General features: G+C 39.1%; 4 protein-coding genes across 6 annotated transcripts in view; 2 read left to right on the top strand and 2 right to left on the bottom strand.

Moving 5' to 3' along the window:
* Window positions 1-1,570: 1,570 nt before the first annotated feature.
* On the bottom strand, window positions 1,571-4,751 carry surf2 (surfeit 2). The gene is made up of 6 exons (XM_053340184.1): window positions 4,585-4,751; window positions 4,195-4,346; window positions 3,894-3,997; window positions 2,518-2,703; window positions 2,107-2,264; window positions 1,571-1,978 (listed from the first exon to the last, which is right to left on the bottom strand). Exons 1-6 carry the CDS (start codon window positions 4,657-4,659, stop codon window positions 1,886-1,888), a joined length of 768 nt encoding a protein of 255 aa, XP_053196159.1. The 5' UTR covers window positions 4,660-4,751; the 3' UTR covers window positions 1,571-1,885.
* Window positions 4,752-5,395: 644 nt separating this feature from the next.
* bbln (bublin coiled coil protein) lies at window positions 5,396-7,787 on the top strand. The gene is made up of 2 exons (XM_053340107.1): window positions 5,396-5,722; window positions 6,517-7,787. The coding sequence occupies exons 1-2, from the start codon at window positions 5,644-5,646 to the stop codon at window positions 6,774-6,776; spliced, it is 339 nt and encodes a 112-aa protein (XP_053196082.1). The 5' UTR covers window positions 5,396-5,643; the 3' UTR covers window positions 6,777-7,787.
* Window positions 7,788-7,931: 144 nt separating this feature from the next.
* On the bottom strand, window positions 7,932-17,233 carry ciz1a (cdkn1a interacting zinc finger protein 1a). The gene is made up of 15 exons (XM_053339485.1): window positions 17,116-17,233; window positions 16,486-16,726; window positions 15,203-15,330; window positions 14,859-15,088; window positions 13,751-13,868; window positions 13,494-13,581; window positions 13,041-13,338; window positions 12,703-12,912; window positions 12,455-12,585; window positions 12,163-12,256; window positions 11,722-11,835; window positions 11,477-11,626; window positions 11,234-11,312; window positions 10,995-11,116; window positions 7,932-10,703 (listed from the first exon to the last, which is right to left on the bottom strand). The coding sequence occupies exons 2-15, from the start codon at window positions 16,653-16,655 to the stop codon at window positions 10,053-10,055; spliced, it is 2,583 nt and encodes an 860-aa protein (XP_053195460.1). The 5' UTR covers window positions 16,656-16,726; window positions 17,116-17,233; the 3' UTR covers window positions 7,932-10,052.
* A 1,794-nt stretch (window positions 17,234-19,027) lies between these two features.
* Window positions 19,028-25,735, top strand: part of dnm1a (dynamin 1a) — a 53,569-nt gene continuing 46,861 nt past the window's right edge. For all 3 annotated transcript variants that reach the window (XM_053339394.1, XM_053339392.1, XM_053339393.1), the window contains exon 1: window positions 19,028-19,188. In XM_053339394.1, coding sequence (XP_053195369.1) covers window positions 19,028-19,188 — 161 coding nt within the window. The remainder of the gene's footprint in view (window positions 19,189-25,735) is intronic.

The raw sequence follows: 25,735 nt of genomic DNA on the forward strand, positions 1-25,735 counted from the left end.
AAAATAATATCTCAAAATAATGAGAAACTATCTAAAAAAAGACTTGGTATCTGAAAATAATGACTTAGTAACTTAAAATAATGAGAAACTATCTCAAAATAATGTTAAACTATCTCAAAATAATGAGTTATCGTATTAGTATTATTAGCATATTATTATCGTATTAGTATCTCATTATTTTGAGATACTAAGCCATTATTTTGCATTACCAAGTCATTATTTTAAGATAGTATCTCATTATATTGAGATATTAAGTCACTATTTTGAGTTACTTAATCATTATTTTGAGAAAGTTTGTCGTTATATTGACTAACAGGCCCCTTTTTTTATCATATTGGCAAAAATGGGCTTCAATATTATTTTACTATTTTTATTCTTATATTCCATCTTATATTACAATAAAATCCCCTCCTCATCTCCTTTTCACTAATCCCCAATCCTAACTCAAAGAATATCATTTCAGAAGGTTTACTGCTGTATAAACCTGCATACATCATTCTGTGAAGCTCAAACATCCAACTGTAGGAACAAGAAGAAAAATATATTTGAGAAGATGGGGACTTCAAACATCACAGAACCTTCAGCTACTCAACTTTCCAAATTATGACAATTGTGCCATTGTGTTGCACAACTTCAAATCACACTCACTACAAATAACCTACAAACTTTCATAGTGAAACCAGAAAAGACACACGAACTGTCTCACAAACAACAATACAGTAAGTTGAGGTCACACAGTTGGGCAAGAGAACAAAAGAAAAACCAGCATAATGTGTATTGGTAAGGTGCTGTTTGCAGACCCCAAAACAGTTTCAGTGCTCCCTCATATAAATCTTACAAACCTCTGAAACTTTTACTGGTTTAACTGACACCAACTTTCACAATACAAACTGTTTGATGGTGGAGTCCTGCCAAACTGAATGTCTCGCTGCAGACGTTGAGTTGAAATTGATGTAAGATTGAAGAATGGAGTCATACAGCATCCATGTAATCTTGTGAAACTGTTTTTGTAGTTGTGCATTTTAAGCCTCAACACACTTAACCAGAGCTACAGCATACCGTTGGGCCTCTCCTCTCTGCTGAACAACACCCATAAGCTCCCCACACTTGCTTGCTCCCATAGCACCTTGTTAAAAATCCCTTAAACCCTCTCCCAACATGACTGGATATATAACATGGAAGGACACAATGAAGACAAACGTTGGGGGAGTTACTGTAGTTGTCAGTATATAAATGCGGCTGGCTCGGACTGATGCTGACATTTACAGAGGATCAGCCAGATATGCATCTACTGATGGTGACAGATGAGGAGGAGGATGAGCATGTTTCCTCTACTTATGAAGAAAATACAATTTATACACAAAAAAATAGATGTTTGTCAAGGCTACAAACGTTTCACCTTCTGGCAAGTCTACATTTTGTAAAACTCTTCAAAAAGATCAAAAAGATTGATTGTAGGATTATGATCTAAAAACTTTCCTGCAAACTGCACATTTCAAAAAGTGCATCGTCATGCTTTTTATCTGCTTTATAGGCAATGATTGGTAGAAAAAACAAAACAGACAATGTGTGCAAGTGCAAACAGAGTTGTATTTTTGGACAGTGCTCTTGGTTGCAAACCAGAAAACAAACATATCCAGTACAAATGATCTGTTTACTGCCACAAACACACTTTCCATCATAGGTAAACCCGCCTCGCTCCAACTGTGCAACATCGGGGGAAAAAAATTTTTCATGTACAGAAAAAATGAAAAATGCAAGCGATGTTCACTTATACAAAGGTGAGGCTATCCTCAGATACAGGTATACTACTCCAAACTGGATGTCAGTGTTGTTGCCTGAAAAATGTCCAGGTATAAAAATTCTTCAGATACGGATCAGTGTTTTACTTTCCACTTTGCGCTTTCAACTTTTTCTTATTACGTCCCGATTTCCAGTTGTTATTTCTGAATTTCTTCTGAAAACCACCACCCTGGACCTGGAAGACACACATATTACAGTATTATCATTTGTCAAGAAAAAACTCAAAATGACATTGACAAAACAGATCCAACACACACACACACACACACACACACACACACGTTATTTCAGACCTCTACACACCTTTTTACGTTTCTGCTGCACTTGCTTGTCCACCTCCATCTCTTCATTTTCATTTTCATCCTCATCCTCATCCTCATCTGTCTGGAAGTCATCTTCCTTCTCAGCCACGCCATCCTCCATGGCTTCCTCTGCTTGTTTATTTAAAGTGAACATAGACGCTGTGGGGGGAAAAAAAACAATGTTACAACAAGGTAAAAATCAATTTAAAACTGCATATCTGGACTCAGGCACAGCGAGAAACAAAGTCTGTAGCTTTCCATGTAAACTAAACACCAAATCAATGATATTAATGACTATGAATGTGCTAATCAGTAAGTTAATTTGCTCTTTGCCTAGAATGAAAATCTGTAAACTTCTGAGAGCCTCCATGACACATAACTACCATTCTACAGGTGAAAAAAAGATACTGACATGGGTAGAGGTCACTCATGCTGTCTTCTGAGTCACTGTGACCATCGTCACTGGATGAGGGTTCCCACACGCTGTTTCCATGTTTTGGGGCTCTCCCCTGATTGAACTCCTCTCTGATATCTTTGGGCCTTTTCTGTTTGAGTCTGGCTGGAACGAAGTCAATCCCCTGCTTCACACAGTCTTCATCTATGGAAGGAATGAGACGGTTGCATAAGTAATCAGGCAATAATGTGAGAGCTGCAGATCTGTAAGTTATCTCAACAACTCATAACTGCAGCATATTACATCAACTGCCAGCTAAGTCATTTAAAAATGATTTCAGAAATGGAAATGGTTTTTCAGCTCTGATTTAAGTTATATTGACTCAAAACTTGAAGAGATGTGACCTCTCAGTTTCACTGTTGAATCTACGAGTGCTAAGGTCACTATTTGCATCATAAAGAATGACTTGAAAAGAGTAACTAATACTATTAAGACGTTTTAAAAGATCAAGGTACATTGGCAATACTGATAAGAACAGAGGTCAAACACTAGATAAAACCTGAAATGGATAGTAGTACATTTTGGTACAAAGCAGTTGCCGGTCTGTCTCCACACAGCACCTCTCAGATATGCTGTCAGTTTATGAACTCAGCAGATGTGCCTAAAGCACATTCAATGTCTGGTGTATATAAAAAATGGAAAGGTTTGCCCACTGAACTTAGACTTTCTCCAACACCATGTTCTTTTACAAGCAAACTAAACACCTTTCTTTTCAGTTGAGAATTTCCCTAAATGAACACACCATATTTATACTAACATATGTGTATATATATATACACATATATATGTGTGTGTGTGTGTGTGTGTGTCTTAATGCATGCATGATGTTCCTGTTTATTTGCACATCTTTGCCACTCCTTTTTTAATATAAAGATGTTTGAACTACTTTGTATGAGATGGTGCTGTACAAATACATTTAAACTGAATTTCTATTAAATCAAACAATTGTGGGAATATTGTGACTAGACAAGTCTATAGTTGATATTGGCATGGATGTTTTACTGGATTATACAAGTTAAAGCTGTAACAATTTAACATTGTTATTTTCTTTTTCTAAATGACTGCACTCCTTAAATTTGTATCCAACACGTTTAAAAATGTCAGTTGGCGCAGACTTAGTTTGATCATGTTCAGCAGAAAAATGATGCAAAGATATGTGAACAGATAAGTCGGATGTCTTTCATTTCCTTCCTGAAATAGTATCTCACTCCAAATCTATGTTACTTGGGCCTTGGGCTGCGTAACCATCCCACTGTTCAAAGGCACAGCACTCATAACCTACAATAAAACAACCAGTTAACTGTGCCATGCATGTAGATAAGTGATGCACTGACATTTGGTGAGGGCCTTCTTGAAGCGTTTCCCGTTGACATGTCTTAGGACATGATGTGGCTGCCGGTTGAGGTGTCTGAGGGTCAGCTTACAGAAGAGCTGATTACTAGAAAACAGACAATTAAAATCAGAAAACATATTACAAAATACAGATCAGCCTGACAGATTTAGTGGATTTCTGAGTGACGAATTGTGGCATTTCCTTGACAATAAATGTTGCAAGAAAAACAGGATTTTATTGTTTTCTCTTGCAAAATGACAACACACTGACAGACAGACAGACAGACAGACGAGTCTCCTTACGGTTGTTTTGAGCTTGGCACAACGTGTGGCTCATACTGGCTGTAGTTGAACTCTGCTGTAGCACTCAGTTTCTCATATTTCTTCCCTTTAGTGAAGTTCTGCAGCTCAGACAGGTTGCATGGAAACTCGTGGCCATTCAGTGTACATTTGATCTGAAAACAAACGCATTAGGTGACGCATGCGGTGCATTTGGTGGTGTTAATCGCGTCGTTAAGCAGGATGCAGCAATAAAACTGGTAATAAAGTGGACAATTTCCAGTCTTGGTCAACACATCTAGCCATCACAACCTTTTACAAGTGCATGGCTCATGAGCTAAATTAGCAACACGGCTAGCGTCAACACTGCACCAAGGTGAAATGAGTGTGATGGGATGTAATTTGCTCGCTAACCTTTTTGCCATCAGTGAGCTGAAGAAAGGGGTGATTTAAAAGGAAAGCTTTGAGATCCGCAGGTAATTCTTCCATAGCTTAAAGTAACCTGAAAACAGATATTTCAATGTGTTGATCAGGCCACCCCCCTTTCAGGAAGTGTCTACACGTGGGTTTACTGCTCCAGTTTTGTTGACTGATATCCTGGCGCCACCCACTGATTCAAGTAAGGAAGGTCAGCTTAGACGATAAGCTTTCAATCATGATTATCAAACACGGTCATCTGATTAAATCAAACTAATAAAATCAAGTAAAGGACAAGTTTTCCATAATAATAATAATAATAATAATAATAATAATAATAATACTTTATTTACGGACGACGTAATACAAATGCACACGGCAAATCTGTTTCAGCTACTATAACTCAGAACTGTATTTTATCTGAAGCAGTTCAAGTAACTCTAAATTGTCCAAAAATAAATGTTTAAGTCAGGTGCTAAGCAAGTGCGTCCAGTCAGCTGACTCATCATGTGACTGACTACACTCGAATGTGACGGCTCAGAACCAAAAGAAGAGCGCCCACTCCGTCGTTATTTTCAAAAATCATTGGTCCAGTCGTAATGTAAAGCTGCGGGGATGTTGCGGAGGTTTTAAATGTAAAAGCTGTACGTTGTTTCACTTCAGTCGCTAGTTAATAACTTAATACAACACATTTCATTTATCCGATCCATCATTGACGATAGTTTCACTCATTTACACACTAGGTTATTTTGTTAAGAGTGAACTATCTTCTCTTTGAATAAACAACCTTTGTTAAATCCCTTAGTACGCAGATATTTGACGTTTTCCAGTTAAACGTAAAGCTAGATGAATTAGCCTGTGGGAGATTATTGTATTACTCTTTCCACAAACACCGTCGAAGAGGACATCTATTAGTGCCATTTTTGCTGAGCTTAAATTGTTGCTCTCAGAGACTGTTGCTAATGCTAGTTCGCTGGTCGCTAGCTACCTAGCTAGCTAAAACGCAACATAACCAGCTGTTTGGACAATACATTAACAAACGTAGATATTTAAACAATGTCTGGACCAAATGGAGACCCCAACATCTCTGTTGATGAGGGTATCATCAACGACGAGGATGAATTCGGCGAAGAAGGTAAGGAGAAAGCCATGTTAGTGTTGGTTAGGGCGATGTTATTGAAGTTAAAAGGGAATATCCACCAAACTATTGTGCCATTACATTGATTTTAAAGTCAGTTATTTAAAGTAATAACGGATAACTTCACAAGATTTGAACCCTGGCTATTAATAGATGAGCTTTCAGTGTAAGTAAAGGGGGACAGAATAGTAACAAAAGAGTACTTTGGCACCAAAAAGACTAATATTGAAATAGATCTACTTGATTTGACTCTTTTGGACGGCTGAAGCTTCATATCAGTCATTACATTGATTTATAAAGTCAGATATTTAAAGTATTAAAGGATAGGTTCACACCTTTTAACACTGTCCTCATACTGACTACAGATCACCTTCAAATGTGCTTTCAATGTCAAAAAGAGGGACTTTGGCACCAAAAAGACTAATATTTAAAGATATCTACTTGATTTGATTCTTTTGGACAGCTTAAGCTTCATATTAGTCTCACATAAACTATAGATTGTGTCTCCCATCTCTTACATTGTATGTTCTTTATGGAGTGATCTTCTAATGGCCAGTATGAACAGGAGGACTGATTATGGCAAGAAAAATAAACTATTTCAGTGTTCATTTGGACAGCTGATTATTATTTTTATAACTTGTGAACCTGTCTTTTTTAAAGCTCTAAATAAATTGCACATAAATAATCAGCTTTTTACATCTTTTTCTGTTAAACCCTTAACTTAATCTACAGATGGCAGCTCTTTATTTTGCATGACAGAAAAGTCTAATGTCTCTGCTGCTTATCCACAGAGTATGCATCCATCAACTCCATGCTAGATCAGATCAACTCCTATCTCGATGACCTGGAGGACCGGAATGACGCACTTAACGGCAAACTGCACGAGCTGATGGAGTCCAACCGTCAAGCCCGGCAGGAGTTCAGGGCCCAGCTGCTCGGCTCTCCCACTGAAGAGGAGCCCCAACCTGCAGACATGGACTCCTCCTCACCTGGCACGGAAGAGCTGGATGATGACACCGGGAACTCGCAAATGACCGATAAGAGCAGTTAGATAAAGGGGATGGAGTTCGGCAAAATGCAGATAGGAAAATGTCTGAAAGTTGAGTCCTAACCTATGTCTGTTAGTCTGACATCTGACTAGTGACGCTTGATCCTCATAGACCATGCCTGTGTGAGTCTTCTGTAAAATTGCACCCTCATCAGCAGACGTGTGTACGACAGTGATATTTTCCATATCCTGTCACTGAACTCAATCTAGTTTTTCTCCTTTTTTGAACTGTGGTGTGCTGATGTTTGGTTCCTGAGGAGATTGAAGTTTATTGACCTCTAGCAGCTCATCAAACAAACAAGTTGCACTGTTGCCAACTTGCTTTGTAGTGTTGCTATTTAAAAGGCTCTATCCCCCTCTGCAGCTTTTGTTGAGGTCCAAGTGGGACATCATGATGACATTCCCAAAGCAAGGAACACACCAGTAGATTTTTAAGAAGGTAATTAAAGAGACTTGACATCAGTTATGTGTGATATTAATGAGGGGAGGTAAGAGATTTAAATGCATAACCCTGCACAAGCTTGATTCTGTCCTCATGGTTAAACTGGAGTTACAGTCAAACATCAGAGTAACATTATGGTGTTTCTGGCATCACCCAGAATCTATTTAATGTTGGCATCAGCTTTTATAACAACTGCAGTCTCTGTAATTACTGTATGTGTCCCAAAAAGTGAATATGCAACATTCCAGATGTCAAAAAGTATTAAAAAAAAAAAACTATTGCAGTGCATCTGCAGCATGATGAAATGTGTGCAGTTTATTTTCATCATCATGTTCAGGATTAAACTGCTGTATGGAAAGTGTTTATGTAAAGTGCAAACCAAAAAAAAAAAAAAAGTTGACGCTTCACAACCACAAGCTTGGGAATTGTCAGACATTTTAATATAAATTAAAATGACCCCCGAACAGAAAACAAAAACATCCAAAAATACATTAAACTTCCAGCAGTTAGAAAACATCACTTGTTTTTGATCTCAAATTGTCAGTAGCTGAATAAAAATACAATAAGAAACATTCAGCTTTGTTTGAAATTCTTTACATGTTTTTCCCCCACCTCTCTTCTGCCCCGTTCTTTATATCAGAGCTAAAATGTACATCTCAGATTTTTCCCCCTGTGCCTTCAGACAGAACACGGATAGAAGTATTAATTATGTGATGGTTGACATGGTGACTACAGGTTTTTGCTTCATGTGTAAACCGGTCTTCTGTGGTTTCAAATATCGTTCTCTATAATGGAGGGTGAAATGTTTCCAGAACAATACACGAGTCATGAAAAAGGAAGTAATACATCCTTATTTACGCGTTGTGGAGGCTGAAATGCTGGAACCAGAATTAAACGTTACATACATATAATCTATAACGGGGCAATTCACTGTATGTTACAGGTTGAAGCTTCACAAAGAGACTTTGCAACTTTAAATACCTGTAAGCACGTTAGGGTTCCTCCTAACACGAAATATTGGGACCATTAACTCATCTGTGGTTCCATCCATCCATCCAGTGTATAGCAACTAAACATCTTATTGAGGGGGGAAATTAATCAATGCAATGGTAAATGAAAGGAAAATAAGCCAACTAACAATATTTTATAATGCGAATGCTCGAAGAATGCTCACGGATATACAAAAGCTACTATTATGTTTTCTAAATGCAGGCACACTTGACAAATGTCTACGGGAATGTGATTGAAGTGGCAACATGAACCATGTGAAGTGAATTTATTCTCAATTTTGACATCCAGTGAAGGGAAAATCAACTTAGTACTTCACGCAGCACATACCTGTTTTACATGACAAGGCTTAATATGTTAAAAGGAGCTTCAAGACTTCAGGACTCTAATCATTTAGATTCAGAAAAAACTTTCCTTTTCTTGGCATGTTGATGAAGCTGTCTGCTGCTCTTGTTCCACTGAGAGCTATTTAATAGTTTAAGAATACAGGAGCACTCTTTCCATATGACTGAGAGCAGATGTAAAAAGGTTTTTTTTTGTGTAGATACTTTGTTGACAAAGGAGTCCACTAACACAATCAGGCCCTACACCTTATGCTGAGATTTTGTATTTTCACTACACAAAAAAAAAAGACTTTCCTGGCCACCGACAGCAGGTCTGTAATAATATGAACAGTACTGTTTCAGCAAGAAGGCCACTGCTACTGACAACTCTTTTGCCCCACACAACATCATCATAAACTCAAAATTTATAGAAATAAAAATAGATGAAGAAAAAAAAATGCCCTGAACAATCTCTTCTTCATCAGCAAAGCTATGATCAGATTCAGGTTCTCAAGCCAAAAGTACCATTTTGCTCGTGATAACACTTTAAAAAGAAGTAGTCACTTGCTCAAACACTTAATTTAGTTACATTCTATATTTCAACTCGCTAAAAGCGTGTGCTACGTGGTTAGCAAATGTGGAAAATGTCTCCACTTTACTATCAGTATAGTCTTCTACACTTGCAGGTTATATTACGTTAACAATCATTCATCTAGCTAAGCCAGAGAATCTGCAAAAAAACGGAAAAAAAAAAAAAAAAAAAAGACGACGATAAGCCCCCATCTAAATCCTGATCCTTGAGGACAGCAGGGTGGAAAATAAACTTTTTGATGAGCCAGTTTAGATTATCCAGCTAATTTGTGCCCTAAAAACACATTCTCACTCTCCACATTTCATTCTTCTTTCCAGTGTTTAGAGAACTTGTGTGAATATGAATGTTTAATCTCATACTACATCTTTAAAATGTTGTTTTCATAAAATGTGTAGTTTCTATGATTTTCAATATATGTAACATATTTTCTAGCAGGTCCTCAATTTACTGAACATCTCTATCTAAAAAGAGGTTTGTTTTAATTAATGCAATATAAGAGGAGTTAAAAAAAATCAATCAATGTATGAACACTTAAAGGAACAGGCTGGTGTGACCAGACATGCTTAATTGCATGTCTTTTTGATTTGTGTAATCTGAAAGTACGACTTTTGGCCACATGATAGGCCTCCTAAAGAACATGATGTTCTAACTGGGAGCCAAAATTAAAAGGCTTACCAACCCTTGGAGACTGGAACTTGTATTTTATGTCAGATCATGTTATTCCCACCCTGGGAGAGCAACTGTTCCACCGTGTTTTATCATTATCATCAGTCTTCCTATTTGTGGGTGTGTGTTTAATTCAAACTTTCCAACATGGCTGTTCACTTCTTGGTCCATGAAGCACCTCTTTGTATACTGACATGTGATGTCTCAAGGGAGTTATACCAGGTTTCCTTTCTTTCCACATCTTTGACTCAACGTCTGTTTGCAGATCTTCCTGACCTGCGTTTGGGCATGGTTTTCGCCTTCCCTGTGCTGCTGTTTTTCTCTGGTGCAGCAGGAGCTTCCTTCTCCTTCTCCTTCTCCTTCTCCTTCTCCTTCTCCTTCTCCTTCTCCTTCTCCTCTTCATTAGCAGCTGCCACTGGCTCTGAGACTGGCTCTGAGACTGGCTCTGAGACTGGCTCTGAGACTGGCTCTGAGACTGGCTCTGAGTCTGGCTCCAATTCTGGCACCTTTTCGATGCTGTCAGAGGGCAACTCAGCTGGACTCTCCTGAACTACAGAGGCCTGGGATGTGGGCTCTTGCTCTTCGCTTTGGAGGTTTAGTTCTTGGTCTGTGCTGTCACTGCTGGTCGCTGAGGTGGTGATGCAATCCTGTGAGGTTGGTTCTGGTTCAGCTTGGTTCTCCTTTTGCTGGTTTTCTTCCTGGACCCTCAGTCGGGTGAGTGTAATGGTAGGCTGCAGTGAGTTTACTTCCATCCCTATATCTGTGTCATCGCAGAGGGAATTTTCATCCAAACAGTCTGTGGTGGTTTCTGGTACTGGCCTGATGCTGTCCTCAGCTAAGAGAGATTCTGTGGAAGATTCAACAGCTTCACCCTTTTGACAGAGCAATTCTCTATGAGTCTGAGAAAAGAAAGCAGAGAAACATGATAAGGATGTGGAGATTCCTCGAGGAGAAACACACACATGAATGCAAACCATCCCTTTGAGAGCAACCAACAAAAGAAAAAACATCTCTCTCTGAAATACTGAACGCAAATGACCACAAGTGTTAATAAACTTAAAATTGAATTCCCTAATACATGAAATGAGAACAACAACAATAATTTAATTTGGGCCACAGCTAATTAGTTTCACTAGCTACCGTCTATTTGATAGTGGAAAACAAGGTTGGTGAAGTCATTAAAAACAAACCTTGAGGTTCTCAAAGTGCTTCAGGGATTTGCAGTGGGTGTGCAGGGCAGATGATTCAAAGTGGTAGAATTTGTTGCAGAGTCTGCAGATAAAACCTGCTACTGGAACAAAGAAACTAGACCCTGTGGTAAAAGAAAGAAAGCAGAGACTAAACGTGACTCAAATGGATATTATACAATAACATTAAATGTCATCATTAAAGCCGAACTATAATAAAAAGCAGGAGGACTGTCACTCACCGTAGACTTTGTCAGGGTCATACTGCTCATCACTGGTCATGTCCTTTAGGGTCACTTCTTGAGAGGAGGTCCAGCCATCCTGTACCAGGTCACCACAAACACAGTAAACAACTTTATTATAATAATGCACCAACTAAGAGGTCCTGAAAGTGTTATATCAGAGATGACACTGTACTTCAAAGCAATGTGCTGTGAAGTTTACTGGCTCCAATAATCAATTATCGACATATTCAATGAAATCACCTGTTTGTCAGTGGAGTCCTGGTCCCCTTCGCTCCTCTGTCTATCCTCTATCTCTTCCACCTCGCTGCCCTCCTCCTCTTCCAGTGAAAAGCCGTCTGTATCCATTGAGGTCAGCTTGGCCAAAGCCTCAGAGCCCTCAGTTTCCTGAAGCTGGGAAACATTAACAAACAGTACAGCATGAATGACTGGGGGAGTATTTTAATTAATAATCACCTGCAGGAAATCAGAAATGTAAACACAGATACCTTCTCCATCTTCTGCCGGTGCTCCTGGGACTGCAAGTGCTCCACAAAAATCTGGGAAGTCCTGAAGTGTTTCTTGCAGACTGTGCAGGAGGAGATGGCAGTTCGACTGGCGAGCTGGGGAAAGACAAAGGGAGACCAGAACATCACTAATCACAGTATATAACAAAACTGAGTCCACCCCTGATCAATGTCACTAACTACATATCCTTCCATTGAATACGATTTTATACATTTTTAGACAAAACCCAATAACAGAATGACTGATTTAACTATAATGAAAGGTCCATATTTATGAATGAACCACAACATAAGTCAGCACACTCTTATTCTTATCTGACTGATTCAATCCTGCTGGGCATGGATGATTTGTTATTTACTATATTCTCATTGTAAGCATTCAAATAAGCTGATATAATGATATTGAGCTCAGCAGCTGATTACTTTGTGCTCCTTGGTGCGACGGTGGTCCGTGAGGCTACTGGTGAAGTGGGTGTGACAAGTGGCACACCAACGCTGCAAATCAGATTTTTTCTCCCTGCAAAGAACACAGACAAACATAACTCAAGATTCATGAACATCCTTTTCTCTTTTAAAAACCTTAAAATGACTCACTGCAAAAAGACTTTTAAATTTGTTTACGGTTGAAATAAAAAGATAATCATCACCATTCAAACTAAAACTACTGTATTAGAGAAATGAGAATACAAAAAAACGTAAGCCAAATGCAACAAACCCCTCTTTGCTTGCTCCCTGCAGAGTCTCCTGCACTCGAGGCAGCAGTGTGACCAGGCAGGCGTTGCTCATGTGCTGGATCTCCATCATCCTCTGCTGGTGCGAAACGCTGTTCATATGACTCCTGAAATTCTACAAAAAACACAAGAGAAGAGAACATTAAATTATAGAAGAAGACAGTACAAAAAAAATACTTTAATGAGTTTGCTGTGACTTTGTGTCATGTGCGTTCATTTCCATTCAACCTACTTGCTGGTTGTGGCAGGTGATGCTGCAGAGGTAGCAGTAAAACTTGTTGGCGCCATCCGCCTCACCCTCCTCTTCTTCTTCTTCCTGGTGGTCTGGTGAAGCTAAAGGAGCATCTTTGCTCTGTGGCGTCTCATCCGGGGGTAAATTAACCTGCTGGTTGTCTTCACTCAGCCTGCCAGATGTTGACGGGCCAGATGCACAGCTGTGTGCCTACAGAGAAGTGTCATAAACCAGATGTAAACCCAGTTTTGTGTATATTGGCAGATTTATGGCAGACATACAGATCTGACCTGCACTTTCCAAAGTATATCATAACAAAATAAAAAGAGTCCCCTCACCTCGGCAGCAGTATTGTCCTCCAGCAGCAAATCATCATCTGCATCTGATCCAGCTATGGAACCTCCATCCTCCAAAATCATGCAGTCTGGGAAAAAGTCAGAGAAACAACCAATATGTATCCATCTCAACTGAAACCACCTGCTCTCCATATTGATGATATATATATATGTTAGGTTAATTTTACCCTCAGGACGGCTGTCTTCCATGTTGCTGTTACACTCTGAAGAAGGAGCCTCCCCGTCTGTGTCTGCTATAGTGAAAGTCTCAACCTCGCACTGTTCTTTAGGCTCCTCTGACCTGAGCGGGATATAACAAAAGAGGAAAAAAATTAGGGTAATTCAGGAGAGACCATTTCTGTTTGGCAAGGTTACCACTTTAACTGAGCACCTTTACACTTTAATCCCCTGTTGTCTTCTGTTGTTTATAACAATAATAATAAATATTTTTCTTACTCGTCTGTCTTCTGTTTCTTCACTGCAGGCTCTTCAAGTTGCTCTTCAGAGGGCTGTGTGGCTCCATCCTCTTCTCCCACAGCACCATCTGTGGGTTACAGCCAAACACATATAAACAAATTCAAAATCAAAGTATTCTTCTGTACATATTTTAAATGTACACTAACTGAAAGTCACATATGACATTAAACTGATACTATATCCCTTCAGGCTTAAACAAGTAAAATATTTCAGTGCAGGCTAGGTTGCAGCTCTACCTGTTTCAATCTGATCTCCTGTCTCACTGGAGCTGCTAGCTGCTGGTTGGTCATCGCTGCTCGCTCCTGCCATCTGTTGGCTGTCTCTCTTCCTTTCTGGCTGGCGAGCTGCAGCCTCCTGCACGCAAAGATAACACAATTACAGATGGACTTTATATACAGTTATATATACACAGTTGTTTATTAAAATTAGCATCAACATTGGCCTTAACTGACATCACTATAACTCACACATCTGGCTATAACTGATTGTGACTATGTATTTAACATAAACAAATATAACTTTGATAATATATGGAAATATGCAGGTTGCCAAATAACTGATTATTGCATTTGCAACTCAATTTAATTTGATTTAATCAGAGCAGCAAAACATTTTGACAACTTGTTTAAGAGTCTGGCTCTTTTAACCATCAACAAATTACCTGAAGAAATCAAATACAACAAAGGGCTCAACTAACAATTGCATTCATTATCCATTGATCTGACAATTATTCTTGATTAATTAGTCCATTAAATGTCAGAAAAATGGCTCTTATTTTGTCTACCCAAATGTTGAAAAAATCTATATAAATATCACACAGAAGAAAGAAAAGCAGTAAACAGTCACATTTGAGAATTTAGAATAAATTCACTTTTGACATTTTTGCCTTAAAAAAATGATCAAAATTGTTTCTCTTAATTCTCTTTGCATCAACTTTGATAAAGTAATAACTTCAGCTCTGCTATCAGATATGTGACTGTGGCCAAAACCTGAAATAACTTGTGCTTCTGTGCCATAGAACTCTACGGTTGTCCAAAACTACTAAAAACACAAAAGAGCCACACTGTTGCATTGGGAGGACAAATCCCTTCAGTAGGATAAGAACTCAATCTGAATTTGTGAACTTTAACTTTACTGATGATGCGAAGCCTTGCTTTCAGTTGCTCTCGTGTCAAACACAGTATGAAGCCCTGATCATCTTTGAGTGGGCTGCATTTCAAATTACCTCCAGTACCAAACAAATCAGCACGAACATTTAAACTGCTTTAGATCATCATCAAACCATGATCCTTCGACCGGAGGTTAGCACTGTCATTATTCTCTAATCAATATAATGGTGATTACTGTGGTTGAGGTGGTAGAAGACGAGGAGGACGAGGAAGTGGCTGGGTTGGTGTTGGTGTTGTTGCTGTAGTAGCGATTGTGTGGGTGGAAGGGTCGAGCAGATGGGAAACCCATGATGGGGGACTTGAGAGCTATGCCCATGGGAACTGGACCGAGCAGAGATGACCTGGTGCCAGCTGTGAAGAACTGACGGTATTGCTGTCCACCCATCGCATAGCCCCGCATGTTACCTGGACGACAGGACAGTGTGAGATCAGACACAAGGGTAAGAAGAGCACAAGTAAACAAAATACTGTTGCCCATTTCTAGATGCTGCTGTCTTTACACTATAATACAAAATGTACCCTGCATCTGCTGCATTAGTAAGGCCCCCTGCAGCATGGGGTTGGGGGCGATGATGGTAGTCTGGGTCGCCTGGCACAGGTTGACCATCCTGGGAGGAGCAGCTGTCTGGGGAGGCACACCAATTGCTCTGGGCAACAAATAAAGAAGAGAAAATATAGATGCATTAATGTCATTATTTCAAATGACATAACCTCACTGAAATCTGTAACTAGACATGCAGATGTATTCATGGAAATCAAATACATAAGAACAGTACAATTGTAAAAACAAATATTGTAAATATAAAGATCCAAAGTAAATACAAAAAGCCAAGGAAGAAACATTAATATAGAATAGCAACACAGGATTAGATCACAGAAAATAAATAAGAGGGTGTTGGTGAGATAAAGCTGGACTGGCTGCTGTGTAATAACCCTGCATCATTGAGGATGACAAGTAAGAGTAACAAAAGCTGACAGGTAAGATGTCGCAAGCCCACAGCCCAGGCCAGTGTACTTCATATCATAAGATCAGGGTTTGTTTAGGTTTATTACACAGCTTTGTGGAATGCTTAATTCTCATTGGGTCACATTAGGGTCCTGCATCATCCTGTTGGGATTCATTTTGTAATTATGACCTGCTTGCTGTATATTACCCCTACAACTTCCATAGTCACCAGGTCGAAGTGATGTGATCATATTTGTTGGTCTGAGGCCAGCATCCTTGCAATAGCAGGTTTTTATAATCTGCATATTTATCAACCTTTGAACAGGCCAGATAACAGAACATGGAAATACTCCACCTTTTAACAAACACACTGTTTTACCAATGAATAAGTGTCTGCACCAGAAAGTGAAAATACAGTTTTGGTTGTAACAGTTCTCTTCTTATTCTCTTTGGCCACTATATCAAACAAATTGCCTATAAATCGTGCCGGTGCCTTTTTTCTACCATGTTTTCTGCAGGATTAAAATTAGTATTTCAAGATATTTATTGTCATTCCGACAAAATGTACACGTGAAGGAACAAAACTACGATTGCTCAGGTCCCTGTGCAAAAAGATCTAAAGAAACATACAAGAAATAACACACATTGAAATTGCACAAGTACAGAATAAATATGAGAAAATGGCAGAGATTGGGCTCGATGAGCCCATATATTAAAATCTAATTAAAACACTACGCAGTGCACATCTCACTATGTGTGTCTATCCCCAAATCGCTCATTCTGCCACCGCCAGCAGCCACATATCTGACCCGGAGGGGCCTTCGCACCATCCCCGGCCTCGAGTTACAGGGCTTACCGCGATGTCTGGTGGTGGTGATGGGGAACATGGTGCCCCGGAGGAGGCTGCGGCGGCGGAGGAGGAGGCTGCTGCTGGAAAAGTTGCTGTAGCTGCCGCAGGTGCTGTTGAAACTGTTGCTGCTGCTGCTGCTGCTGGTGCTGCTGCTGGTGGATGTGCGGATTGAACATTATGGGCTCTGGTATCCTCCGTGTGTGGACAGAGCAGCAACTGTGAGGTAAAAATGGGGAATATAAGATCCCTGAAGAAGAAGAAGGAGAAATAAGCTGATGTGATTGTGCTCCCCTGCTGTCAGGCAAACTCAGTAAGAGTGCGCACCTCCTGAGACAACAGGTCGCTCTCTCAGATGTCGCGATGACAACTAGCTAGTGTTAGCACACAGGCTAACAACGTTTTTACCCTTTAGCTTGCTATGTTTGTTTCATTTCTTAGCTAAGTTAACCAACTTTACGAAGAGGGCAGCCAGTTAACAGATTGTTTTTTTGTTATTCCGCAACAAACACGAAGTAGCAATCTGGAGCCAATGAATGAACTAGCTTACACCTGTCATGAAATAATAAACAAAGCTTCATTAGCCTCCTAGTTAGCTTAGCTTAGCATTCAGCTAGCTGCGCCTCCTCCTCTTTTTACCTCAGGCTTCCTGCTGTTGTTGCGACTCACTTCACAAAGAGGAAACCGGTGATGGTGACTGATTATCCAGCTACAATTATAGCACGCAGGGTTAAACAGTTGCTTTCAGCCCCAGTGAAGCCTGTAACATCACAGACAGACAGAGACCCCAAAGCAGCCAGTCAGTGTGGAGAAAGCGCTGGATCCTGCCGCCCTCAAGCGGCCGTCTGAGGAACTGCGCATGTCTGATGTCTACAGGATGAGTGAAGGCTGAAGTTAGTTGTGTTTCTAAATTTAGTATTAAAAATTAACATAACTTCATTTTTATAAGAGAATAGTTTTTAATTTGTTGGCTTTATGAAGGTTTAACATTCCTTCTTCTTTTTTTATTTAAACACTGAAATCCAAATACTGTACTTTGTACAGAATTATATACTATCATATTATTCATTTAAAAAAATATGTCTAAGTATAAGTGTAAAAACTTAAAAGAAGTAGAAACTTAGAAGTAGAAACATACACACACACTATATATTGTACTGCATTATAGTTTTTATGTTACTTGTTTTATTGTATTTCATGTATATTATTAATGCAACAGTTACATTTATATTATAAGTATATTTAATATGACTTATAATTTTTTATAAATGACAAATTATTTATAATTAAAGAGAAACACGTGTGCAAACATCTTTCATAATATATACCACTACACAAAAATAATAAATTATAGATAATTGATGTGTCTGTGTGTATACAATATTATAGTTATGATATACATTTATACCATGTCCTTTAATATATTTTTACATATACTCTATTTATTTTTCATACTAACAGTATGCACCTAAATGTGGCCACATTTAAAAAAAAAAATTATATCATCAGTAGGACACTTCATTATGTATGTTTATGCATACAACATAAATTATTAAATGATTTTGCATGTTACTTAATTTACTAATTTCAGTCAAATACTACATTCATAGACTCATTTATTTATTTATTTATCTTTCCAACTTGACATGAGTTTTTTCAAGAAACTGGTCATCAGAACAGTGAGTCCAGGAGCCACATTTGTGCTCCACATCCATCACAACCTTAAGAGGATACAGACTTTGAGTTAAGACATAGTTTCAAAGTACAGCTGAGGCTAGCAGGAATTTGGTAATATATTTTAAATGTAAGCTGCCATAAACAAAAAAGGTTTGGTCAAACGGACATGAACCTGGATGTAAAGTCAAAGCTCTTTCATCCTCTGGTGAACACATATAAAATATGATTTCACTTTATCCAGTAGCTCTCAAACACTCCACTCTGGACCACACTGCTAGTGTGGAAATATATATATATTTTTTTATATATATATATGTGAAAAAACAACTAACAATCAAAAGGTTATAGAGTGCCCCTTATCCCTGTCCAATGTGCCAACAGATTCAGCACCATGGACAGATCTGTACAACACAAAACTCTGTGTAGAGGGAACAATACTCCAAACTGGATGTATGAATTCCACATTTTCAGTCTTTCAAATTGCTTTCAAACAAAGATTAAACTTCAGAGCCTTAGAAAAATCTGAATTTCCCATTATCAGCACATTTAGAGGCAGCAAAGGCAAAGTGGAGCAGTGTCACCTCTAGCGGTGGGTGTCGGGAACTGCAGGGTGCTTTCTGAGGAAATACAAGAGATCATCCTCATCCTCCCCCTGCGGTGCTCGGTGCTGGAGAGAGTCCTACAGCTGAGGTGAGCTGACACACAAGGGAGGCGCCTTCAATGAGGGAGCACGCCGAAAAGTGAACCGGTGTGTGTGCGCAGATCAAAACACCCTCTAACGAGAGGGTGGCGAGGAGGGACAGAAGAAGAGAAGAAGAGATAAATCCCTCCCTGCCCTGACAAGGAAAGACACCCTGTCAGTTGCACCGCAAAGATGGGGAACCGGGGAATGGAGGATTTGATTCCTCTGGTGAACCGCATGCAGGATGCCTTCTCCGCCATCGGTCAAAACGCCAACCTGGACCTGCCGCAGATCGCTGTGGTCGGCGGTCAGAGTGCCGGGAAGAGCTCGGTCCTGGAGAATTTCGTCGGGAAGTAAGTAGCTTTTCCAGGCTGCAGTGTGCGTCGGTGCGTCCCCGGTGCATCACGCAAACGGCCGCAGTATAGCTTTCATTTACACCTCCCCAGTCCCCATCCCCCTTCTCATGCAGGTTTAAATCACACACACAGGCTTCACTGAACTGTTGTTGATTATAAATCGTTGCAAATTCGCACTAGCTATATTTGTTTTAAATCCCCTTTTCCAGGAACACATAGAGCACTAAGGCAAGGAGATTAATTTGTTAGGCCTTCATAAATCCATAGTGAAGTTCATCTGTTAACTGCTGCATGATGCATTCAGGGACCATTAAAATAACAGTTTGTAAAGGCTATAAACCAGACAGTGTCATGTTGTGTGTGGAAGTGATACTAAATTTAATATATTTATAGTAGTAATAAATCTTATGATCTCTATCAGAGAGGCAGGATCAATTTGGATGCTGACTTCCTGTACAGCAGATACAGTTACAGGGAGATGTATTGTTGTTTCTTTGGCAGGGCTACCATTTTGTTGACCACAGGCTGTTTAATCCTCACCAGGCAGGGGAAGGGAAGTAATGCTCTGTGTTATGAGAGTGAAGAGGCTTCAGTCCTGCAAGCCTGCCCAGTTGTCTTTCTGTCAGTGATGATGATGATTCAAAACAAAGTGAGGGGAACAAATTTTGTCAGATATACTGCAGTATGACCTTGCAGGGAGAGAGAGAGAGAGAGAGAGAGAGAGAGAGAGAGAGAGAGAGAGAGAGAGAGAGAGAGAGAGAGAGAGAGAGAGAGAGAGAGAGAGAGAGTCCACCTGAGCTTTGAGCCTTACCAGCTCAGCTCATCCATCTGTCTGCCAGTGCTTATGCTGTAAGTGAAGCTTACTGCATTCAGGCAACAGCATGAGTGTTAAAGTCTAACTGTTATTCAGCTCTGTTTCGCTTGTATTTTATAAATAATCACACTTTTTTGGTGGTGGTGTCATAGACTTTTACATCTGTTTAGTGCAGTGACTGTGTGTGATTCAGCAGTATTTCCTGCTTAGGCAAGGTCAGAGTGTGTGCATACTGTGGCTCCCTGCCAGCACCAAATCACAGCTCCCCCTACGCTGAACAAGACCTGTGTATAAAATGTCAAAATGTCACTGGAAAGACAGGGATCCATCTGTGCCGCAATTTATTTGAGATAACAGTCTTTAAAACTGATTCATCATTTTCTGGCAGATCTAATTAGGTGTGAGCACATCTGGCATTGGTATCTCTTTTGCCTGATGCCACTCTGATGTGTACTTACATTCGTTTGTTCACCACATGGCCACAGTGCTAATCCCCATCTTAACAGGTAGTAGGTCAGGGCACACGGACTGTTTACATGGCAGGGTAATCCACACACGATGCTGCTAGTGGAAGGAAAATCGGTTTTGAGGTTGATTTAACTTCACAAGCAACTTGATGATCTCCACAGTAACAGCACACAACCCAAAGCCTAAAAAGGTAACTAAAATTAAGTGCTTTAAACATTAGAAGCCATTGTACTTAAGCTTAGATTTCTTCCTCTAATAGAGAAATCAATACACATCTGTCTTTTTTGTGGGCTGTCTTTAAATAACCCACTTCAAAAAACAAAGGAGTTTCCTTTGAGTAATTACTACTATTAAAACAATCTCTTTACCCTCATCAAGGAAGACCACATTGTGCTGCGCTCATTCAGCTGTAGTCATGGAAACAGCTTGTGCCTAATTACTCCGCTTTTCCGGAGGGACCAGTGGGGTTTCTATATGATCATGACAGGAGGTAGACGAGGAAAATTGAAACATTCTTGCAAAGGTCAAATGTAATAATACAGTGAAACCTGCTTTTGACTGTAAAGCAGATGCACTATAATCCAATAAAAACTGTAATCTTCGCCATCTCATAACCGAGTTGTATCCAGTCACGCAGCGATTGTGTGTTAATGTTCGCACTAGTCCAGCTGCAGTGACGTTGCTCAGGTCTTCCTATCCTCCTCCAGTCTCATGTCACCTCCCAGTGGCACAGTGTGTTTGCATTATAGGTCGACACCGATACACACAAGTAAAGTACAACGTTTCTTTTCTCTGTCTCTCTCTTCCCCCATCTCAGTCTCTTATTCAGGCTTTCACACTGATGCCTCTCAGAAAGTCATTTAAAGTGATGTTTTTGTCATAAAGCTGCTTGCTCTTTCATCCTTTTTAATGTTTAATAGAAACCAACAGCATCACGGTTTAGTTTGGCTGTGATGTAACACTGTTTATTTCGCTCCTGGCTTTGTTCTCCCTCTGTCTCTTCTTGCAGCTTACAGTTAACATAGACAATCAATATCAAAGTATAGGAAACTTCTAAATGTGCGTATTGGCAGAGATACACTTGCATCAATTGTGTCACAAGGCAGATTAGATATGTGGCGTATGAGAAAATAGAGACAAGTATATGTGCGATTTCTTTTCAGTCTTGTGATAACTGTCAGACTACCCTTTCTAATCAAATTTAAATATTTCTACATGAGTTGATGTGGAATCTGGCCCAAAATAATCTGTTACTCCTGGTACTGAACCATGACACCTTCCCTCTCAGGTGGATTACATTTTGGGTGTGACACAGGGACAGGGACAGGGACAGGGACAGGGACAGTCTCTTTGGTAGCCAGGCTGTTAAAATATGCTGTGCTAATAGTGTGAGAGAACATTTGAGGACATGATAATCAAGATTGTATGTTCACTTTGATCCCTCTCTCATAATGTGTCTGTCTTGCAGAGAGCTGCTGTTTACTTTCAGTTTGTTGTTTATCACCTCAGTTCAACCCGTCCCTCCCTGCCTTTTCAGTCTCAGCTGAATTGAAAGGCAGTTTATTGCCATGAATTATTCAAGTGGTCAACTCCAAAGCAAAGGCAACAAATTGAAGCTAAAAATACAGGGATCCAGTACATGTAGCAAAGATACAATAACACTGTATGTCATCTAGTGCTGCCAGGAATGATTATTTTAATTTATTATCTAACAATAAGTTTCTTGATCAATTAATGCGTTAATTATTTCCTAAATGTAATTTAATTGATGAAATGTCATAAAATAGTGAATAATTCCCACCACAGTTTGGTGTTGTCTTCGAAACTGCTTAAAATCTAGTGATATTTAATGGAAAATGATATAGAGAAAAGCAGCAAATCCCCACAGTGTAGAAGCTGAAGTCAGTGAATCTTTCTTAAAAATTCACTTAGAGCAACAATTAATCAATGATCAAAATTGCTTCATATTAGTTTTCTGTTGATTGACTAATTATTTCAATAGTTTACATGTTATACCTGTACACATGCACCAAACATAACTCTGTGTCAGGCCTGCATCTTCTGCTCATGTCCCACTGGCCTGCCTGTTCACAAATCTGAATTAGAGCACGACCCCCCTCTCCATCTCAACCTGTCTGTATTATCACCTCCCATGAGTTTAATTAGCACACACAAAGCGAGGAGCTTCACTGGTCCCCAGTGTACAAGCTGGGTTAAACGTTTCACTGCACAGAAGTTCAGGTGGTGATTTGGATGTTTGTTAATTTGAGAGTTTGAGTAAATTAACATTATTACATGCACCAGTGACCAACAGTCACAATGAAAAGGGGGAAAACGCATCAGCAAAAGTACTGAATTGTTAAAAAAGTCAAATACTGTCTTAAACTAACCCTCTTGCACGATCATGCTTTAATTATATTATATATTTATAAATTGGTCAGAAGCTTAAGTAAGAATTGTTTTCAATACCAATATTGTTTGAGTTTTTATTGATTTGAATGACACCAGAAACAAATCATGAAATATAAAGCAGTCAGGTGTAAACCTACTTATAAAGCTGTGTTAAAGGCTGTCACAGAAAACTACTACAAACTGACATTGACAATAGCTAGAATTCAGTATGTTGAATGTCTCAAGCAACATATTGATAATTTAATGTTATGTATACCACAATATTCAGCTCAGTTAGTGTTTATAATGTCTTCAGAAGCATTGAGTACAGCATGAGCTCAGCTGCATGCTTGTTGTCCAGAAACTAGTTTCAGCACCACGGACAGCTCAGTCAAAAACAGCTGGTAGCTGATGCATATCAGCACCTCGACTGCTTCTCCTAAAACACAACAGATACGTAATACACCATATGTCAGTGGTTCCCAACCTTTTAAAATAAAGCAAAGTCTACCCGGGGCTTTTTGTCACACACTACATTGTCTACCAAGGACTTTTTTGGTTTATTTGAATAAGCTTTAGATTCATTAATTGATCAAATACATTAATTCATAATAGATTAAGCAAAAATGAGAAAAGAAAGAAAGCTTAAAAAAAGTCAGGTCGTCCTATGCAGTCTAATCATCTCACCGCTGCTTAGATTAATCCCTCTTGTGGGAATCCTGACCTTCAGGTGGAGAATTAGATTATCATTTGCCAGTGAGAATGGTTTTCCACGCACAATATTCACATTATCATGTGAACTTCTCGGTTTTTGCCCTCCAAAAAACAGTTGCAGGAATCTGACTTTAGGAGATTATTGAATGTATTGCAGCTTTTTGTTGCGCCACCTCTCATTAGAGGTTTAACTTGATGATGCTTTTTGCACAAAGTAATTTATGTTTTTGTTGCTCTCTGGAGTCCAAGATCCTTACAAAGGGTCCTGGAAAGAGTACATTTCATAGGAAGTATTGAGAGGGATGTAGGTTTACTTTCACATCTGATAGTCGTGAAAGGGGACATTTAAAAAAAAAAGAAAGTCATACATTACATACACAAAGTTCTCCAGGGATGTTCTCAAACCATCACATGCAACCGACTGAAGCACTTAGTTAGCAGTAAAGGCCGCTGGCACTAACACAACACAGGAACATGACATTATAATACAGACATTTTCTCTCCCTGCTGCCATCACGTTTCCAACCCCCACACAGAGGTCACGGTTATGATATATAGCTGCTTTCATGGATTACATAACAGAATAAAGGCCGGAAGTGTTTTGATGAGTGGTAGCAGCTTCAGTCATGTAAATGACAAGGACAATGTAGTGCTCCATTAAAGCTTTTTTTGAGAGAGTGAAGGATAGTCCTTTAATAATGAATTACATAGGAGGAGGATGTGTGAGAGATGCTGCAATAAAATGCACCCAATGTAAAAATTAAATGTTGAAATATACACTGTATGGAATATACTATAGTTTTCAGGTTGTGTAGTAAACGTGGATACTACTAAGAAGAATTAGTAGTCAATTATGTTGACCTCATACTTTTGTTTATGTTTTTTTAGCAGGTTTTCTGATAATTATTTTAGTGTTAGGCTTCTGAATATTATTTTATATAAGTATAATTAGATTTCTGATGAATTTTTAAGGCAATTGCTGAAATTGATCTGATCTTGTGGTAACACTTACAAGTCCCATCATTTGCTACATACTCGTCAGTTCAGAGGGAGATGGTAGTGATTAGAGGGAAAATGGAGCCAGTGCATGTCTCATCGCTTACAGATGGCATACCCAGAGTACTTGAGTGACTAGAGTATCCTTCTCCTTGATGGGATTATACAAGTACTATATGTCACATTAATGGACTTTAAAGATATATTCATAGCTCAACTGCGTGTGACACCAAAGCATATATTATTTACATAGCTTCAATTTCACGTCACACAGTCGGGAACTGTTTTGTTTTGGTCTTCTGATTTCATTTATGTAGGTATTTTTTATATATTTTATTGTTTTTTTTTATTGGTATGTTTATTGTTTTTTCCTGTAATGTAGCATCATTGCAGCATGTGGTTGTCTTGTGATGCTGTGATGCTTGTAAACTCTCTTTAAAAAAAAATTCTGATTAGTCACATAAGATTAGCAAAAAGAAATGACATGTAGGGAAAATGGCGTGTTGACTGATAGCATAATCAAGTGAGATTATGTCAGTGCACAGACGTTCAGCTGAACATAAAACATGTTTATTTAGTCTACAGGACAGATTACAATTCAACAAAAATGGAGAATGAAGTTTGCAATGATATATTAATAGTTATCAAGGTTTAAATGAATCTCTGCCAGTTATTCTAGTATTATTTAGTAATAGTTTATTTATTTTAAGGGAATTTCTCTGGAAATCAACAACTTCTTTAACTCAGCTATGAAATACTATGTAACTACCTTTTACTTTCTTAAAAACTCACTTTCTGAAGTGCCTCAGAACATCATTTTTACATTGATTAGTACCAAATTGTTTATATATATATACGTCTTTACAGAAAACCTCCAGGAAAGTTTGCATTCTTGTTAATATAATGAGTTTTATGTGGTGATGTAAGCTATAATAAACAGTAGAAAGTGCAAACACAGCAGGAGTGAGAGACAGAGTCGGAGAGGAGACCGTTTGTTCTGATAGTGCTACAGAGGATTACCACTAATCTGTGTTTGGGCCACAGTTTGCCTACAATACAGCCATTGGCTCTGGTCTAATCTGGATGTCCACCACCCAGCAACCTGCCTTTTCATTGGCTCCTTGTACAAGTGTGCGTGCGTGTGGGTGCATGTGTGTGTGC

This window comes from Scomber japonicus, chromosome 19 (assembly GCF_027409825.1).
Source record: "Scomber japonicus isolate fScoJap1 chromosome 19, fScoJap1.pri, whole genome shotgun sequence".
In the NCBI taxonomy this organism is placed as follows: Eukaryota; Metazoa; Chordata; class Actinopteri; order Scombriformes; family Scombridae; genus Scomber; species Scomber japonicus.

Excerpts from the sequence above, each read along its gene's own strand:
- ciz1a (XM_053339485.1), bottom strand. The coding sequence starts at position 16,655 with ATGTTCAATCCGCACATCCACCAGCAGCAGCACCAGCAGCAGCAGCAG. Across the intron at positions 12,257-12,454 it reads CAGGGAGCAAGCAAAGAGGG|GGAGAAAAAATCTGATTTGC; the intron begins GTTTGTTGCATT and ends TGTTCTTTGCAG. Across the intron at positions 11,627-11,721 it reads ACCGGCAGAAGATGGAGAAG|CTTCAGGAAACTGAGGGCTC; the intron begins GTATCTGTGTTT and ends AATGTTTCCCAG.
- bbln (XM_053340107.1), top strand. The coding sequence starts at position 5,644 with ATGTCTGGACCAAATGGAGACCCCAACATCTCTGTTGATGAGGGTATC. Across the intron at positions 5,723-6,516 it reads GGATGAATTCGGCGAAGAAG|AGTATGCATCCATCAACTCC; the intron begins GTAAGGAGAAAG and ends GCTTATCCACAG.
- surf2 (XM_053340184.1), bottom strand. The coding sequence starts at position 4,659 with ATGGAAGAATTACCTGCGGATCTCAAAGCTTTCCTTTTAAATCACCCC. Across the intron at positions 3,998-4,194 it reads GTGCCAAGCTCAAAACAACC|TAATCAGCTCTTCTGTAAGC; the intron begins GTAAGGAGACTC and ends TCTGTTTTCTAG. Across the intron at positions 1,979-2,106 it reads TGCAGCAGAAACGTAAAAAG|GTCCAGGGTGGTGGTTTTCA; the intron begins GTGTGTAGAGGT and ends TGTGTCTTCCAG.